At 50.2% G+C, this 18,356-nt stretch overlaps 1 protein-coding gene across 1 annotated transcript in view; it reads left to right on the forward strand.

The window, feature by feature from the left end:
* The first annotated feature begins 2,189 nt into the window (after positions 1-2,189).
* Positions 2,190-18,356, forward strand: part of VWA2 (von Willebrand factor A domain containing 2) — a 52,533-nt gene continuing 36,366 nt past the window's right edge. Inside the window, exons 1-3 of the mRNA XM_055352214.2 lie at positions 2,190-2,505; positions 11,657-11,718; positions 18,064-18,138. Of these exons, the coding sequence (XP_055208189.2) occupies positions 11,667-11,718; positions 18,064-18,138 (127 nt within the window). The 5' untranslated portion in view covers positions 2,190-2,505; positions 11,657-11,666. The remainder of the gene's footprint in view (positions 2,506-11,656; positions 11,719-18,063; positions 18,139-18,356) is intronic.

Below are 18,356 nucleotides of genomic sequence, written 5' to 3' on the forward strand. Positions count from 1 at the left end.
ATGGTAATTCATAATAACTTTATTTTTTAAATCCTTGTAAATCTTCACAAAGGAAGGGATGTCATGGATGACAAAAGTAGCTACCCAGCTTTCTGCATAAAAAGCCTCCACCCCTGCTGGTCACCCACTCAGCACTCAGCACTCACCAGGGCCTGCACCACCTGCCTTCCCTCCTGCCCAAGTGCACACCCCGGACAGACTGATTATACATTGATGTGAAGAAGTCTGAAGCAACAGGTATCTTCACTGTATTTATACTTTCAGTTCTTCATAATCACAGAATGAAAATGTGAAATACCCCCCCGCCCCCAATTAAAGACATGCCAAATACTTCAGGAACAACCAGGATTGAAATTTGGCTTCTCCAAGGTAAGCCTGATAAGGTCAAAGTATGCTGGTACCTGTTAAACAGCATAAGGGGTACAGGGAGAGGGTTGTCACAGGTAGAATTTCCACTTTCTTGAGGACCTGGGGTCTGCCCTTGTTGGACATCTCTGGAGCAGCACAGGCCACTCACCCCATTTGACTATACAGCACTTAAAAATGTGGCAAGTCCAAATTGAGATGTGCTTGTGAGTATAGAATACAACAGGATTGGCCAGGCGTGGTGGCTCACGCCTATGATCCCAGCATTTTGGGAGGCTGAGGCGGGTGGATTACCTGAGGTCAGGAGTTTGAGACCAGCCTGGCCAACATGGCAAAACCCTGTCGTTAATAAAAATACAAAAATTAGCCGGGCATGGTGGCGTGCGCCTGTGATCCCAGCTACTCGGGAGGCTGAGGCAGGAGAACCACTTGAACCTGGGAGGCAGAGGTTGCAGTGAGCCAAGATCATGCCATTGCACTCCAGCCTGGGCAACAGAGTGAGACTCTGTCTCAAACAAAACAAAAAAAAACAGGACTTTGAAGACAGCATAAAACATCTTTATTGATTACATGTTGAGATAATGTTCCGGATGTTTAGGTTAATACTGAAATCCAGCTTGCCATTTCTTTTCACTTTTTATTAAATGTGACCACTAGAACATTTAAAATCACACATGGCTTGCTCAGTATTTCTCTGGGGCAATGCTGATCTAGAGGCAGAGACCATCCCTCCCCAGCAGTTAGACCTCAAGACTAACTGCTGTCCCCTGTGGTGATGATGTGGTGGTACATTATGTCTGCTGCTATGGTGTGGCCCTGTTTTTATTTTTGGGTGCTCAGTAAATGTTACTGGGAGAAATGAATTACAGGAAAAATGAGTCCTTTCCTAGCCTCCTCCAATGAGGTTTGCAACATTAAAGCACCACGGGCCACTTTCACTGGAAGTTGTCAGTGTTGGGAGGTTTGGAAATTAACTGAGAACTACAGACAGGAAAGGTGTAAAGCAAATTATTTTCCTATCAAATTGACATTTACAAGAATAATGGGAAGGAGCATGGAAAAGAGGAAGTAGGTCAACCTTCCTTGAGGACAATTAGATAATAGGCATCAAAAGTCTTAAGTTGTATAAAACCTGTATCCTAGAAATTTACCTTTTCGTAGTTTATTCTAAGGAATTAATTGGACAAAAGCACAAAGACATCTAATTGTATTATTAAAATGGAAAGTTTAATATTCAACAATAGCAGATAGGTTAAGTACATTAGGACATTATGAAGTGGCTTAAAACAGACATCAAAAAAAGGAAGTGGAAAACCTGAGTAATGTACAGCTTGTATGGAATGAACTAAAAATATATAAATTTTTGCATAGGTAGAATGACATTGGAAGAACATACACCACAGTGTTAACTGATTATCTCTGGGTGTTGGAAAATGATTGATTTATCAACTTTTTTACTGTAATTTCTTTTCTTCTTTTTTTTTTTTTTTTTTTTTTTTTTTTGCTATGAACAGGCATGCTCTGGCAGTTTTTAAATGAAGTATGGAAATTATGGATTGTGCAGTCATAGTCAACGTTCATTGAGAGCTTACTTTATATAAAGCATCATGCTCGGCATTGTGCTTTGTGGCATTTGATTTTTTAAAAATCAAACGCCCTCCAATCTTAAGCAAGGATGATGGCTAAAAGGTCGGCTTATTACCCAACTGCAATAATAGGAGGGACAGGTAATTATAAGGCAATTGCCATGACAAATAGAAAAGATGCCAAAGTCAACATTTTTTCAAGGAGCTATAAAGCCCGTGGAGGAGTCAGCTGATGGCACAGTGTTCGCTGCTGCACCCCTCAGAGGCTGGGTGACCCGCGTAGAAGTGAAGTACTTTTTTATTTGCAGACCTTGGCCGATGCCGCTTTGAAAAACGCGAGGGGCTCTATGCACCTCCCTGGCGGTAGTTCCTCCGACCTCAGCCAGGTCGGGTCGTGCCGCCCTCTCCCAGGAGAGACAAACAGGTGTCCCACGTGGCAGCCGCGCCCCGGGAGCCCCTCCTGTGATCCCGTAGCGCCCCCTGGCCCGAGCCGCGCCCGCGTCTGTGAGTAGAGCCGCCCGGGCACCGAGCGCTGGTCGCCGCGCTCCTTCCGGTGAGTCCCAGCCCCGAGTTGGCTCTGGCACCCGGGTACCCGCCAGTGCCGGCTGCCGATGACCGATTCACGCTCCCAGGACTGGGGCCCCCTCTGCCCAGCCACCCCTACCCAGAGCACCCGGGCTGCGCGGCCCCGCCGAGGGTGCGGGCTTTGTTCGCATTGTCTGCGCGCACCTGAGCGCGGCCTTCCTGGCACGGCGGCGTCGGGGGAAGAGCGCACCTGGCGCGCGCCTCCCTCGTAGCCACTCGCGGTCCGTCCCGGGCGAGCTGGCGGGGTTTTGGGAGGGGTGCGGTCAGCAGGTAAGTGGGTAGGGGCTCCGGGTACAGGGGTGGAGGAGGGCATGTATTAAACCCAAGCTGCCCTCCTGGCACAGTAGCGGGGCCTCCTTCCCTGGCGGCCGCGGAAAGGGACTCGCCCTTTGAATAAAGGCTTTGGTGACATGCTCGCTTCCACTCCACACCCCACTACAGGACATACACAGGTGTTAAAGGGACTTGGGGCAGTTTTCCCAGGCAGAACGAGTGCCCCCAGCGAAGTGTCTGCAAGCAGAACCTGAGAGGTGCCGGCTGCCCCGAGAGAGTCCTCGCGCTTGGGCAGTGGGAAGTCCAGGGGTTTGTCGTTCTGGTGACTTCCCCCACCTGGCTCAGCCCTGCTTCCTGCATGTCTCCTTCCCTTCCAATAAGGCTAACAAAACTTTCCCTAGCTAAGCCGACCTTTCCCTCCCTCCCGCCTTGGGCCCTTGGCCACCTGCTGGGACGGTGAATGGGAGAGTCTCAGAATTGAACCTTGAAAACTTGCTGGGGGCACCAGACAGAAGAGAAGGGAGGAGGGCACCTTGCTGCTTGTGATTGTGGAATCAAGGGCTCCAGCTGAAGCTGAAAGGGGACTTGGCAGTGGGGACCTCATGCCATGTGTTTGATGTCTTGGAGATTGGAATAATTAGAACGTGTACATTTTTCAAATTACAAGCTGCTTTAAGTAAAACCCCAGAACCTCTAAGTGTTTTATAAATTCAGTCCCAAAAATTCAAGGTCTCTTTTGCTGTTAAGGTGACACTATATTAAGAAATGTCGATTTATTGAAGAGTCAGAGAAGTGAAGAGGTCAGAAAGGTACCACTAGAGTTGGCAAAAGCCACAGGCATGAATTTGTAAATGCTGCTGGCTTTCAGCAGGCTGAAGCCATCCTCTCTTGTGACTGATGGGGGTTCAGAGCTCCTCAGGCCTTACTCTTCTTTTGTAGAAATTCAGCCCAGAGCCATCTCCTAGTAGTGTAAGAATTTCTCAGACTAGGTCCCCAGGCAAATCCCAGGTTGGAGAAGAGGATTGCTTTCCTCATCATCTCTGTCTGGCTGAAAACCATCAGTGTATTTTCATTGAATCTGGTTTTTGGTCTACCGTACAGAGATTACAGCCAGTATTTCCCCTCTCTTCAATAGGCACAAGCCCCTGGGATATCCGAATCATAGTCAGAAGCCCATGTTTTTACAGATGAGGAAACTGAGACCCAGTTTTAGAGTGTTAGGTTCAAAGCAAAATTGAGCAGAAGGTACAGGTTTCCCATATACCTCCTGTCCCCGCCTATGCACAGACTCCCCCATTGTCAGCATCCCCCACTGCAGTGGTACATTTGTTCCAACTGATGAACCGACACTGGCACATCATTATGACCCAAAGTTCACAGTTTGCCCTGGGGTTTGCTCCTGTTGTACATTCTATGGCTTTGGACAAATGTAAAATGACATAAATCTGCCATTATAGTATCAAACAGCATAGTTTCACTACCGTAAAAATCCTCTGTGCATCCCACCCTCCCTACAACACATGGTAATCACTGATCTTTCTACTGTCTCAATAGTTTTACCTTTTCCAGAATGTCTTATGATTGGAATCATGTAGTACGTAGCTTTCTCAGATTGGTGTCTTTTGCTCGATAATATACACTGACATTTCCCCTCCTGGCTTTTTAATGAGCATCATAAACAACAGAATAGTTATTTGGCAGTGACGGCATCATAAGCTTGTGGTGAAAATGCCTTTTTTGTTAATAACTCCCCTGATGTGTGTGCATCTTACAAAGCATTGTCCTGGCATCCTCAGTACCTGGAAGGGTACCGGGCACAGGGCAGATGCTTAATAATTTTTACTGGATAAATGAAATTTCATATAATTATAGCAATGAGAGGGTCAGCAACACTACGAGGTTGTTTTAGAACAGTGGTCCTCAAACTTTTGCAGTGCACATATCAGTAAATGAAAACCTAGTTTAATTGGGAGGCCTGCAGTAGAATTGCTCGTTTCTAATTTTATCCAATAAAGCTATTTTAAAACAAATCCCACCCCCCTCCCCATCATCAAGGAGGCTATTGGAAGTCTCTTGGTGATTGTGTGTGTGCATTCCCTGCAAAATGTTTCTGTATAACCCCAAGGCAGCACAGTGGGACAGCTGAATGCATTTGAAGTCCCTTCCTTTGTGTGCCCTTTCATCTTCTAAACAGCTCTGGACTGCTTAATTTTCCTCTTCCACCTACCACATTACCTGCTGACTTTCCTTGAATGTGATTACTACCCTCGGTCCTCCCCTTCCTTTCCTGATCATGAGTCTCTTCTCTTGAACTAGATTTCCCTGCTCTCAAATTAGGAAACTTTGCCCTTGCCCTGGGAGCCTTTGCATCGTGGTTTCATGGGGTCCTGGCGACAACCTTTCCAGGGAAATAGGATGGATGGTGTTACCTCCGTTTTAGAGAGAAGGAAATTGAGAGACTGAAGTGGAGGAATTTACCCAGGAGGCTCATGCTCAGGTGTCCTGCCATCAGATGGTTGCTCTTTCCAGAGCATCTGTGTACCGCATGCCTCCTAGTACCAGGTGCATCTGCATGCCGATGCCTCTGTGTACCACGTGCCTCTGTGTACCAGTGCCTCTGCATACCGCAGTGCCCCTGTGTACCAGGAAATCTGTGTATCAGTGCCTCTGCATACCAGTGCATCTGTGTACTGTGTGCCTCTGCGTACTGGTGCCTCTGTGTACCGCATGTCTCTGTGTACCACGTGCCTCTGTGTACCAGTGCATCTGTGTACCGCGTACTTCTGGTCATAGCTGAGAAGTCCTGGGCTGGACTCTAAGCTTGGGTTTTTCTCGCTCTGTGGCCTTGGGTCTCATCTTCTCCAAGATCATTTCTTCATCTATAGAAATGTAAATGATAATATCTACCCTACAGATTATGGGTGTTGTTAAATGAAATGAATATATTAAATGTAATGATAAACTTTTAACATCATTCATTTAGAAAGCATTTTACTATTTAGCAGAGACTTTTCTACCCTGTCCGGGATCTTTACGACACTGGGGGAGTTTATGAAACAGATTCTCCCCATTTGGCAGATGAGGAACTAAGGCAGGGGAGGTTGTTGCTTGCAGTCACCCAGCTGCTAGGAGCAGAGCTAGGTTGGAATCCTGTCTCTGGACTTTGGGTCCTGTGTGTGTTCTCCCACACCTCAGGGCTAATCCCAGTGTCCCATACAGTGAAATCGGGTTGTGTACAATTTAAAGCATTTTCAAATATCATCCATCAAAACAAACATGAACTCTCTTCTGGCTAAAAATGTGTCTTCAGATGCAGAGAGTATGGGAGGGCTTGTGATCTATGCCCATCTTCCCAGCTTTTCTCCCTAACCCTCCAGGGAGTTCGCAAATGGCATGTTGCTTATTTCTTGGTGCGGACTTTTGGTTGTCAGGCCACTGGGTTCTGAAAATTTACTAATTATTTTAGGGGGAACGTGACTTTCCCCAAGCAGCTTTTTAAATGCTCTCTCTGCCATATCAAACTAGAAATGTGTCATCTACATCCGTTGACACTCTGAGCCTGAGCCAAATATTTTACCAAAGGTTACAAGGAAGATGATTGTTCCAGCAAGGACTTCCCCACCGGATATTTTTACCTCTGATTTTAATCTTCCCATTCAGGTGTGTACTGTTCTGGTAAAGGGCTCAGATTTCCATCCTGCTGATTCGGAGGAGGCTGCCAACGGCTAATCTATTTGGGGTTGGAATTGCATTTTGTAAGGAGGTAGAAATGGTTTCCTCTTTTTCCCTACACTCATTTCATTTCCGATGGTAGAGAAGGCAGACATTATCCTACAAAACTGCCTTCAGCTGTCCCCAGTCCGGCTCTTCTTTTTTTAAAAAGTAGCTTTGTTTTGGCTTTTATTTCTTCCTGTGTCACGGCAAATGTAATTCCTGGGTAGTGCACAGTGGAAATTTTTGTGGCATCCTGCAGCAGACTTCACATGCCTGCTGTCCCAAGTGCAGCTGGTGCTGCGTGGAACCAGGATCCGAAGGCCACACTCTGTTGAGGAGATCAGGGGCGTGGAGAGCATCTACATCCATGGATGAGAACTCCAGAAGCCAGGAATAACACGTGGGATTAGCATGAGTGATGGAACAGAAGGGAACAAGGTGATGAGCGAGGTGTAATGGAAAAGGCTTGGTGAGGCATACCTGAGAATGGGTGGTCTGTTCCAGCCCCTGGCTTGCAGATCACTCCCAACTACTTTGTAGGAAGCCAGAGGGCCCTGGTAAATCTCATCTTGTGCTGGATGGAGTGTGGGAGCTGCTGGCAGGTATTAGCTGGGGGAGAAATTGCCAACGTGCAGAATTCAGGGTGGCAGATTTTTAAAATTATGCTTCTGTGCTTCTGAACTGCCTCTAGTTCATAGCCTGTTTTCTGGAGCCTGGACTTCTGCCAGAGTGTCACCTCTTACCGGCAGCCCCAACACCTCTCCCTTGTTGAACATCTTGTGGCAGCTTCCCCCAGAACCGGGAAGGTGACGCTAGGAGGCCAGAATGGAATCTGATCCACTGATTAGCTGTGTAAGCTGGGGCAGAACACTTCACTTCTCCATGTCTCAGCTTTCTCACCTGTGAAATGGGAATAGTACACCCTCCCTGGCTGGCTGCGAGGATTAGGAGAGAAGACATGAAGGGCGGAGCCTGTGTGTCTTGTGGCAGGCACATAAGAAATGCTCATTACATGGTAGTAGCTGTTGATTTTTATTGTGGAATTCACCCTTTAAAAAAAAAAGCTTTCCAGGTGTAGGGCTGTATTTTGGACATCAAATTAGTATTGTAGGAAAATTTTGATATGAGAGGGGAATGAGCTGCCTATTTGAGATGACTGGATGGGAATAGAGTGCAAACAATACTTCAACAGCATCGCAATAGCGTTCATTTCATTAATCTTGGTATAAAAAAGAATGCAGTGAACACAGTGAGTGCAACGATGCCCTGAAAGGGTCCCTCTAGCCCTCTTGCAGGAGGTATTCTGGTGCTTTGTTTATCTAGCAAGCAAGGACCTCCCCTACTATACATCAGGCACATGCAGGTCTCTGGAGCTCCAGCAGAGACTACATACGGTCTGTAGTCTCAGGCATTTGCCACCTGGCAGTCAAGACAAACGTATCACTGGGCAGTTTCAGCGTGGGCTGTGTGACAGTAGGGGTTGTATTGAGGGGGACAGGGGAGGGAGGTGCTGCAGAAGTTGCAGAGCCAACACCGTCTGATTGATCCAAACAGCTAGGAGAAGGCATGTGACATCCTGTGTGCATTTGCAGATTGCCAACATACATTCTATTTTAATGAGCAGAAACTTGGGCGACTCTGGAAAAACATGCAGCTGGGCAAGCAGAGGCACATAGTGGATCGAGATCAAGCTGCTTAAGTTGGTCTCATAGCACGGAGGGAAGGGGCCTGTGTTTACTGGGTGCCTTCCTATGTGGCAGGAACTTTCTGTACTTCCTTCCACTTTATCCTCACAGCAGCCTGGGGAGGTGGCTGCCAGAATCCTTGTTTTATAAATAATTAACAGGCCTGAGCCTCAGTCTCCTGCCAGTGCCCAGGGTCAGAAGCTGTAACTCCATAAAATTGTCCTGAACCTAAGGAATAGAGACAGCATTGAGAAGCTCTTCACCGCATCCTCGATGCCTCGCCATTGCCTGACTCACAGGCGGCAGGTGGGGGCTTGTTCTGCCTCTGTGGTGTGGAGTAAGAGGGAAAAAAAAAATGTCCTTAGGGGAAAATGAGTCTTTCTTGCTGGCATGCGCAGGGCTGGAAGCTAGCAGGAAGTATGTGCTGCAGGCCAGTATCCTTCTCGCCACCTTTCTCCCTTTGATCGTGTCTGGAGAGCTCCTGACATACTGGCTTTTGCGATGTTAGGTGTCTGATTTTCACTTAGATCAGGAGAAGACTTGAGCCTCTTAGTCATTTGAAGCAGGAAGACCCTGCACGAAGACTCTCAGCTGGCAGGGACATTTGTTTTGTAATAGTTTGTTTTAGGACTGCTTTGAAATCCAAGGAGCTCTATAGACAGTTCCAAGTGGTGCATATTCTAGAATTAGGTAGAATCTGGTGGCATCATGGAAATAACCGCACAGTCTGAGAATATTGGGTGGTCAGTACATGCTCCATCCTCCAGGAGGACCACTCTCTGTGGCACCCTGGACTACCTGCCCCCGCCCCCCGCCCGAGATGATTGGAGGTCGGATGCATGGTGAGAAGGTAGATCTCTGGAGCCTTGGTGTTCTTTGCTATGAATTTTTAGTTGGGAAGCCTCCTTTTGAGGCAAACGTATACCAAGAGACTACAAAAGAATATCACGGGTTGGGCTGGGCATGGTGGCTCACGCCTGTAATCCCAGCACTTCGGGAGGCCGAGGCGGTCGTATCACCTGAGGTCAGGAGTTCAAGACCAGCCTGATCAACATGGTGAAACCCCGTCTCTACTAAAAATACAAAAATTAGCTGGGCGTGGTGGCGCATGCCTGTAATCCCAGCTACTCAGAAGGCTGAGACAGGAGAATTGCTTGAACCCAGGAGGCAGAGGTAGCAGTGAGCCAAGACCATGCCATCGCATTCCAGCCTGGGCAACAAGAGCGAAAGAAACTCCATCTCAAAAAAAAAAAAAAAAAAAAAAAAAAAAAAAATCATGGGTTGAATTCACATTCCCTGACTGTAACAGAGGGACCCAGGACCTCATTTCAAGACTGTTGAAGCATAATCCCAGCCAGAGGCCAATGCTCAGAGAAGTACTTGAACACCCCTGGATCACAGCAAATTCATCAAAACCATCAAATTCCCAAAACAAAGAATCAACTAGCAAACAGTCTTAGGAATCGTGCAGGGGGAGAAATCCTTGAACCAGGGCTGCTGTATAACCTGTCAGGAACATGCTACTGAAATTTATTTTACCATTGACCGCTGCCCTCAATCTAGAGCGCTACAAGAAATATTTGTTTTACTGAGCACCTGGCAATGCCTCAACCTCCCTATTCAGAAAGCTCCACATCAATAAACATGACACTCTGAAGTGAAAGTAGCCACAAGAATTGTGCTACTTATACTGGTTCGTAATCTGGAGGCAAGGTTCTGCTGCAGCCGCCCCCTCAGCCTGGGCCAGGCATGGTTTCCTCCCAGGAGACAAATCCAGAGTGTGGCTGTGGGGAAAGTGACCACTTTGCCCTGACTCGATCGGTTAAGGAGCTGTGCAATAACCTTCCCAGTACCTGAGTGACTGTGTCACTTATTGGGTTGGCCAAGCCTAGTAAAGCTGTTGGAATGAAGATGTGATTCTTTTTAAGTGTGAAAAAAAAAAAAAAAAGATTTCTGTACAGATTTGTATTTTTTCTCTGGTGGCATTCCCTTAGAAATGCTCTGTGTCTGTCCAGCACCCCGGTAGGCCTGGTTGGGTTTCTAGTCCTCTTTAACCACTTATCTCCCATATGAGAGTGTATAAAATAGGAACACATGCTCTACCTCCATTTAGGGACTTGCAACTTCTGCATTCCAGGTTCAAGCAATTCTCCTGCCTCAGCCTCCCGAGTAGCTGGGATTATAGGTACCCACCACCATGTCTGGCTAATTTTTTGTATTTTCAGTAGAGACGCTGTTTCACTGTGTTGGCCAGGCTGGTCGTGAACTCCTGAACTCAGGTGATCCACCTGCCTCGGCCTCCCAAAGTGCTGGGATTACAGACATGAGCCACCGCAAAGGGCTTATTTTTTTAAAAAACACTGGAGTCATGGCATGTGTATAAACTTTAAATATGCAAATAAGTATGTCAAAAAAAAAAAAAAAAAACGGAGCTGGATGTATCTTGAGGTCCAAACATCATAGGTCCATGATGGAGGCAGGAATCCAATGGGACTTTTAAAACCATACAATAGCTTAGCCACATCAGGGCCCTTCTCTTCACTTTGTAAGGGAGGAACCACAGCCTCTCTCAAGGTCACAGGGCACCAGGATGAGGACGAGGGCCCCTGGGTTCATGTAGGCTCTCTGCCACCATGGGGCAGGTGTGGCTCCTGCATGGGTGGTGAAGTTTTTTTAGAAAAAAAACTTCTTAAAAAATAATTTTACCTGTAGCCCCAGCTACTCGGGAGGCTGAGGCACAAAAATCCCTTGAGCGCCAGGAGGCGGAGGTTGCAGTGAGCCAAGATGGCGCCACTGCATTCCAGCCTGGGCTACAGAATAAGACTTCATCTCAAAAAAAAAAAAAAAAAAAAAAAAAAAGTCCTCCTCCTTCAGCCGGATTACGATTTATAAATAATTTAGATGATTAGTGGATAATTTAGATAGTGCAGGCTTTCTTCAGATGTTGTCTTCTTAGCTAGGGTAAGGTTTGTTAACCACATTAGAAGGTTTCAGAAGATGAGGACATTGAAAATCAGATCTTCAGCCTGTTGAATTCTAACTCCTCATGAAGAAATGGAGACCCTGAGAAAGAAGTGACTTTGCCCAGGGTCACGGGGCTAGTCAGGGCCCAGGCAGAGCCAACACCCCGGCCTCTTAACTCTGGGGAGAGCAGGACAGCACACCTTCCCAGGGCCCGTGGAGGGCTGGGGTGCATATGGGGGTGGATGACAGAGGTATCCTGGGGAAGATGTTAGCTTGGTGTCTAAAACCAAAGTAATTGGAGTAAAGTCTTCCATGACTTGGGAATTGGGGACTTTTCCAGGCCACTGTAGTTATTGTGGTGAGGGCCTCCAGGGTCATATCTGTGACCTGGAAAAGGCTGAGTTGGCATCTCGTTTGGCGGTGTGACTTGGGGCGTTCACAGAACTAATTGCTGATACTTTCTTTCTTTTCCTGTCCCTGTAGTTATATCAACATGCCCCCTTTCCTGTTGCTGGAAACCATCTGTATTTTCCTGTTTTCCAGAGGTAAGATGTGTTTATTGGTGGTGGGGAGGTACTGGGGTGTTGGGTAGGGGGGTTGCTTGCTTCAAATCCTGTTGATTTTCAATTCTAACGGTCTCTTGAATCCACCTGCATCTCCCCTCCATGGCCACCTCCCTAGTCCAAGCCATGTCATCTTGTGCTTGGACCACTGCAGTAGCCTCCTGCCTGGCCTCCCTGGGTCCCCCGGTCCTCCTCCAACCCATTCTCCATGCGGTGGCTATGTCTTTTTTTATTTTTAAGTTCCAGGGTACATGTGCACGATGTGCAGGTTCGTTACATAGGTAAATGTGTGCCATGGTGCATGCCATGATGGTTTGCTGCACCTATCAACCCATCACTTAGGTATTGAGCCCAGCATGCATTAGCCATTTATCCTGATGCTCTCCCTCCCCACCCCACCCCTCAACAGGCCCCAGTGTGTGTTGTTTCCGTCCCCATGTCCATATGTTCTCAGTGTTCAGCTCCCACTTATTTTATTTATTTATTTATTTGAGACGGAATCTCTCTCTGTCACCCAGGCTGGAGTGCAATGGCGCAATCTCTGCTCACTGTAACTTCCACCTCCCGGTTCAAGTGATTCTCCTGCCTCAGCCTCCTGAGTAGCTGAGATTAGAGGCACGCACCACCACACCTGGCTAATTTTTGTATTTTTAGTAGAGAAGGGGTTTCACCATATTGGTCAGGCTGGTCTTGAACTCCTGACCTCAGGTGATCTGACCGTCTTGGCCTCCCAAAGTGCTAGGATTACAGGCATGAGCCACTGCGCCTGGCCCTCAGCTCCCACTTGTAAGTGAGAATATGCGGTGTTTGGTTTTCCGTTCCTGCATTAGTTTGCTGAGAATGGCTTCTAGCTCCACCCATGTCCCTGCAAAGGACGTGATCTTGTTCCTTTTTATGGCTGCATGGTATTCCATGGTGTATATGTACCACATGTTCTCTATCCAGTCTATCATTGATCAGCATTTGGGTTGACTCCATCTCTTTACAGCGGCCATTTCAAAATGCAAATTGGATCATGTCTGGACCCCTCTTCACCCCCAGCTAAAACTTTTCAGTGACTTTCTGTGGCTCTTAAGAGGCTTTTCTCATCTTACCCTGTGGCCATCCTGAGTCCCCTCTGCGCCCTCTGCACCACAGCCCACTCTCCTTCCAGTCCTGCCCTGCATCCTTGCTCCCTGCCACCAAAAACGTTCTGAATTATGTTGCCCCTCTGCTTGGATCACCCCCTCACCCCAACACTGCCACCCTGGCAGACTCCTCCCCATCCTTTGGCCCCAGCACAATTCCCCTGGGACCTCCAGATCAAGTCACATCCCCCTCTTCAAACCCCTGTAGCCCTTGCTCTGTAGCACTTAACACAGATATGAGTTTTGTGTGCATTTTTAAAAATGACATCTTTTCCATAAGATGTAAGGTCCTCAAGGAAAGAGACTGTACATTCTTTAACATTCTTTATTTACCACTATATTATTTCAGGGCCTGCACTGGGCATGGATCACGGTTTATGCTCCAGAAATAGATTAATGAATAAATAATGGAGCAAATCCACTTTCTTTTTACTTCCCACTTTTTCCCTTTCAAGTTCTAGTCTCTTTGAAATATGAGAAGGTAGGAAGGAATTGATGTGTCTGCAGATTGTTGTCTTACAAGTAAGAACAGGTGCACTGGGCGGCCAAGCTGTCCCAGCCTCGTGAGGCTCGGGGTCCCCTTCTGTAAAGCCAAGGGGTTGCACAGTGGCCTCTGGGATTATTTCTTGCAGTTCCTCCCTGGTCTGTGTTTCCATGAGTAGGTATTTGTTCTCTGCTGAATTGGCTACTGTTAATACCTGCCTGTTTCCTGGAACCTAGCGAGGATCAGAAATGCTGGTGGAAGTTGAGGGCCGGTGGCTCCAGCCTGGCTGCCCAGCCCACCTGTTTCCCTCTGTCTCTGAGCCAGGTGGGGTGGATGGAAAGTATAACACAGCAGCTTCATGGCCAAGGGGTTGGGGAGTGGTGAGATGTGTTTGGGGCCAGGGCCTGAAAGAAGTCTCTGGAGTCCCGGGCACAGTCCAGGTTCTGTTCCAGCTTGTCATGGACCTTTGCCTTCTGTGGCCCTGTCCAGCCTCCAGATCGCAATCACATGCACTTGTTCTGATCATCCTTGGGTTATACAGATGAGGCAGGGGAGGCCCAGAGAGGCCCTGTGACTTGTCCAAGGTCACACAGCTATGTAGTAGACATGGGACTAACACCCAGTTCTCCCTACTCCTGGGCTGGCTTTACCGCTCAGCTTCTCTGGAAAGATAAGAATGTACAAAAATTCTCTCTAAGACTTGGCTGTCACATCTGTAAATTGAAAGAATTTGACTAGATTAGTGATTCTCAACCCTGCCTGCTCAATAGCGTCACCCATCCTGCAGACTGAAGTTCCGGAGCCCAGGCAGCTGGTCTTTAGAGGGGGCTGCCGACTTGGTTGGAAAAAGCAACAGCAATCACACATGAAGCAGCTGCCTGTTCAGGGGGAGCCTCTGCAGTCCTGAAGACATTTCACAGGGAGCACTGGGGATGTCACCCAGGCTCAAGGTGGGCTCATCTGAAGCCTGGCACCTGCCATGACAGCTGAGCACAGGGCACAGAGGCACAGTTAGTTAGCTGAGTGACATCTTTAGTGAGTGGTCTCTGCTCACAGAGCTCCCCTGCCTTCTCATCCTGGGGAGATGGCTGGCCTGCCTTCAGCTGGAGAGTTTGCTGGTAAGATATTTAAAAAGAAACTGTATTTTTCTGTTCTTTTTGGGGTCTTTAGGATTCCTCGGCTACTAGGCCCTTTGTCAGGAGAATAATTCATGGACTCAGCTCAGGAAACCTTAGTGCCTATGTGTTTATGCAGAGGGCTGGGCGAGGCTGTGTGGAGGACTGGGTGGAAATGTTTCTGTCCTCAGGGAGCTTCCAGGCAGGAAGGTGAGGGGCTCGTGGGAACAGCACCGCATTATGGGGTGGGCCGCAGTGGGCCCAGGAGTTGGCATGGTCGTGATCTCTGAATGCAGTGAGCAGAAGGCCTGTAAATTTTTTTTTTTTTTTTTTTTTGAGATTCAGTCTCCCTCTCGCCCAGGCTGGAGTGCAGTGGTGCACTCTTGGCTCACTGCAACCTCCGCCTCCTGGGTTCAAGTGATTCAACTGCCTCAGCCTCGCAAGTAGCTGGAATTACAGGCACCTGCCACCACACCCAGCTAATTTTTGTATTTTTAGTAGAGATGGGGTTTCACCCTGTTGGCCAGGCTGTTCTTGAACCCCTGACCTCAGGTGATCCACCGCCTCAGTCTCCCAAAGTGCTGGGATTACAGGCTTGAGCCACCCCACTGGCCTGTTTTTGTTTTTAATGCTGCCCCTGCCTCTGTCCCAATAAATGCCATTTTTTAAATGCAAGTAGATTTTTCTTTAATTTTGTCTACTGTCTTTCTTTCTAGTCTAAGTCTTGTTTCTGTCTCTGGTGGCAAAACAGCAGCAGCAGACTGTACCAGATCTAATGAGAGAGATTTGTCTGGCAGCTTTTGGCTGTGGAGCTGACTGTTGGCTTAGCACATTGACTTAGAATCTCCATGAGTAGAGATTGAAGGGAGGAGGGAGTATTAGGTGAGCAGGAGCTGTCTGCTCAAAGATATGGTATGGGGAGAGACTAGTTTAGTTTGCATGGGGGACTAGTGAACGGGAAGGAGCCGGGAAAGACAGAGCTGGAACCAGTCGAGGCGGTGCTGAGTTAGTAGGTTGACCAATAACGTGGGTCATTGGTGTCACTCCCCCAGACTGAAACCCTCTTTTGGCGTCTCTCTTGTCATCACTTTCCTGGCAGTTGCAAACCTTGAGACCAGGTGCCCTGTACTGTGTGATTCCTCCTGGCCTCCCTGCTGAATCTCCTTCACCTCTCTCCACAGCAGCCCCCATGCTCATGCTCATCTGCCACTCAGGTTCAAACAGTTCTCCTGCCTCAGCCTCCCAAGTAGCTGGAACTATAGGCGCCCGCCAGCACACCCGGCTAATTTTTGTATTTTTAGTAGAGATGGGGTTTCACCATGTTGGCCAGGCTGGTCTTGAACTCCTGACCTCAGGTGATCCGCCCACCTCGGTCTCCCAAAGTGCTGGGATTACAGGCGTGAGCCACTGTGCCCGGCCTGCTTGTGTTCCTTCATCTGCCCCACTCCTGTGACATGGCCGCTCCTGGGCTCTGCCCCTCTAGCTTTGTTTCCTCTGTGCTGTCACTGCACGTTGACATTTACAAAGCATCTGAGTGTACTTCTCTTCTGCTGCTAGACACCTACCAGGTGCAGTTGCAGAGAGGATGTTGGCTTTTCCAAATGTCCCTTCTAGGGACCCCTTATTGTCTTCAGGACTTCCATCATGGTTGGTTCACTGTTCAGCAATCCTGTGTCCTCCTCAGTGTCTTATCCCCACCCTCCAATTTCATTTCCCCTCCCCTCTCCCCTCTCCCCTCCCCCTCTCCCCTCTCCCCTCCCCCTCTCCCCTCTCCCCTCCCCCTCTCCCCTCCCCCTCTCCCCTCTCCCCTCCCCCTCTCCCCTCCCCCTCTCCCCGCCCCCTCTCCCCTCCCCCTCTCCCCTCCCCCTCTCCCCTCCCCCTCTCCCCTCCCCTTCTCCCTCTCCCCTCCCCCTCTCCCCTCCCCTTCTCCCTCTCCCCTCCCCTTCTCCCTCTCCCCTCCCCCTCCCCGTCTCCCCTCTCCCTCTCCCCTCCCCTCCCCCTCTCCCCTCCCCTCCCCCTCTCCCCTCCCCTTCTCCCTCTCCCCTCCCCCTCTCCCCTCCCCTCCCCCTCTCCCCTCCCCTTCTCCCTCTCCCCTCCCCTTCTCCCTCTCCCCTCCCCCTCCCCGTCTCCCCTCTCCCTCTCCCCTCCCGTCTCCCCCTCCCCTCCCCTGTCCCCCTCCCCTCCCCTGTCCCCCTCCCCTCCCCTGTCCCCCTCCCCTCCCCTCTCCCCCTCCCCTCCCCTCTCCCCCTCCCCTCCCCTCTCCCCCCTCCCCTCCCCTCCCCTCTCCCCCTCCCCTCCCTTCCCCTCTCCCCCTCCCCTCCCCCCTCCCCTCTCCCCTCTCCCCTCCCCTCTCCCCTCTCCCCTCCCCTCTCCCCTCTCCCCTCCCCTCTCCCCTCTCCCCTCCCCTCTCCCCTCCCCCTTTCCCCCTCCCCTCCCCCCTCCCCTCCCCCTCTCCCCCTCCCTCCCCCTCCCCCCTCCCCCCTCCCCCTCCCCCTCTCCCCCTCCCCCTCTCCCCTCCCCCCTCCCCCTCCCCCTCTCCCCCTCCCTCTCCCCCTCTCCCCCTCCCTCCCCCCTCCCCCTCCCCCTCTCCCCCTCCCCCTCTCCCCCCTCCCCTCCCCCTCTGTCCCTCCTCTCCCCCCTCCCCCTCTCTCCCCTCCTCTCCCCCCTCCCCCTCTCCCCTCCTCTACCCCCTCCCCCTCTCCCCTCCTCTACCCCCTCCCCCTCTCTCCCCTCCTCTACCCCCTCCCCTCCCCACCGCCTCTCACCTCCCCCCTACCCCTTCTCACCTCCCCCTCCCCTCCCCTACCCCCTCTCACCTCCCCCTCCCCTCCCCTACCCCCTCTCACCTCCCCCTCCCCTCCCCTACCCCCTCTCACCTCCCCCTCCCCTCCCCTACCCCCTCTCACCTCCCCCCTCCCCTCCTCTCACCTCCCCCTCCCCTCCTCTCACCTCCCCCTCCCCTCCTCTATCCCCTCTCACCTCCCCCCTCCCCTCCTCTATCCCCTCTCACCTCCCCCTCCCCTCCTCTAGCTCCTCTCACCTCCCCCCTCCCCTCCTCTATCCCCTCTCACCTCCCCCCTCCCCTCCTCTATCCCCTCTCCCCCCTCCCCTCCTCTCTCCCCTCTCCCCCTCCCCCTTCCCTCCTCTGCCCCCTCCTCTCCCCCTCCCCTCTCCCCCTCTCCTCTCCCCCTCCCTCTCCCCTCTCCCCCTCCCCCTCCCTCTCCCCTCTCCCCCCCTCCTCTCCCCCACTCCCCCCAGTTATTACACCTGACCTGACACCTCACCCCACTCCCCGCTTATTACACCTGACCAGGGACAAAAGTTTTCAGAATCACAGACTCTCTAGAACCGCACTGTGTGTTAGTTTTATTCTTTGTCTTCGAACTACCCACATTTAAATACAAAGATACCTCATAGAAGTGAGGTAATTGGGGGGTTTCTTTATGTTATCCATCGGTAATTTTTGAGATGCAAGAGTCATCACTCCCCCACATTCTAGGTTTCTCTGATGTTACCTGTTTAGTCCAGTCACTTAATGTGGAGATTGAGCCTCCTCCCCTCTCAGCATTTTAATGGCTGCTTCTGGTGTTTTCTCTCCTAGTGCCCCCATCTCTCCCTCTCCAGGAAGTCCATGTAAGCAAAGAAACCATCAGGAAGATTTCAGCTGCCAGCAAAAGTAAGCCCAGGTTCTTCTTAACCCTCCAGATGCCCACTCAGACCTCTGTGTGATGGACTGGATGAGAACCATGTTCTTCCAGAGAGTTTCTGCCCCTTTCCCATCTTCCTTTCATGCTCTGGCCAGGGTCATTTTCCCCAAACAGGGACCTGACCAAATCACTTGGTTTAAAAACAAACAAAAGTGGGTGCCTGTAATCCCAGCTACTCGGGAGGCTG

The sequence above is a fragment of the Gorilla gorilla genome, chromosome 8, assembly GCF_029281585.2.
Source record: "Gorilla gorilla gorilla isolate KB3781 chromosome 8, NHGRI_mGorGor1-v2.1_pri, whole genome shotgun sequence".
Classification (NCBI taxonomy): Eukaryota; Metazoa; Chordata; class Mammalia; order Primates; family Hominidae; genus Gorilla; species Gorilla gorilla.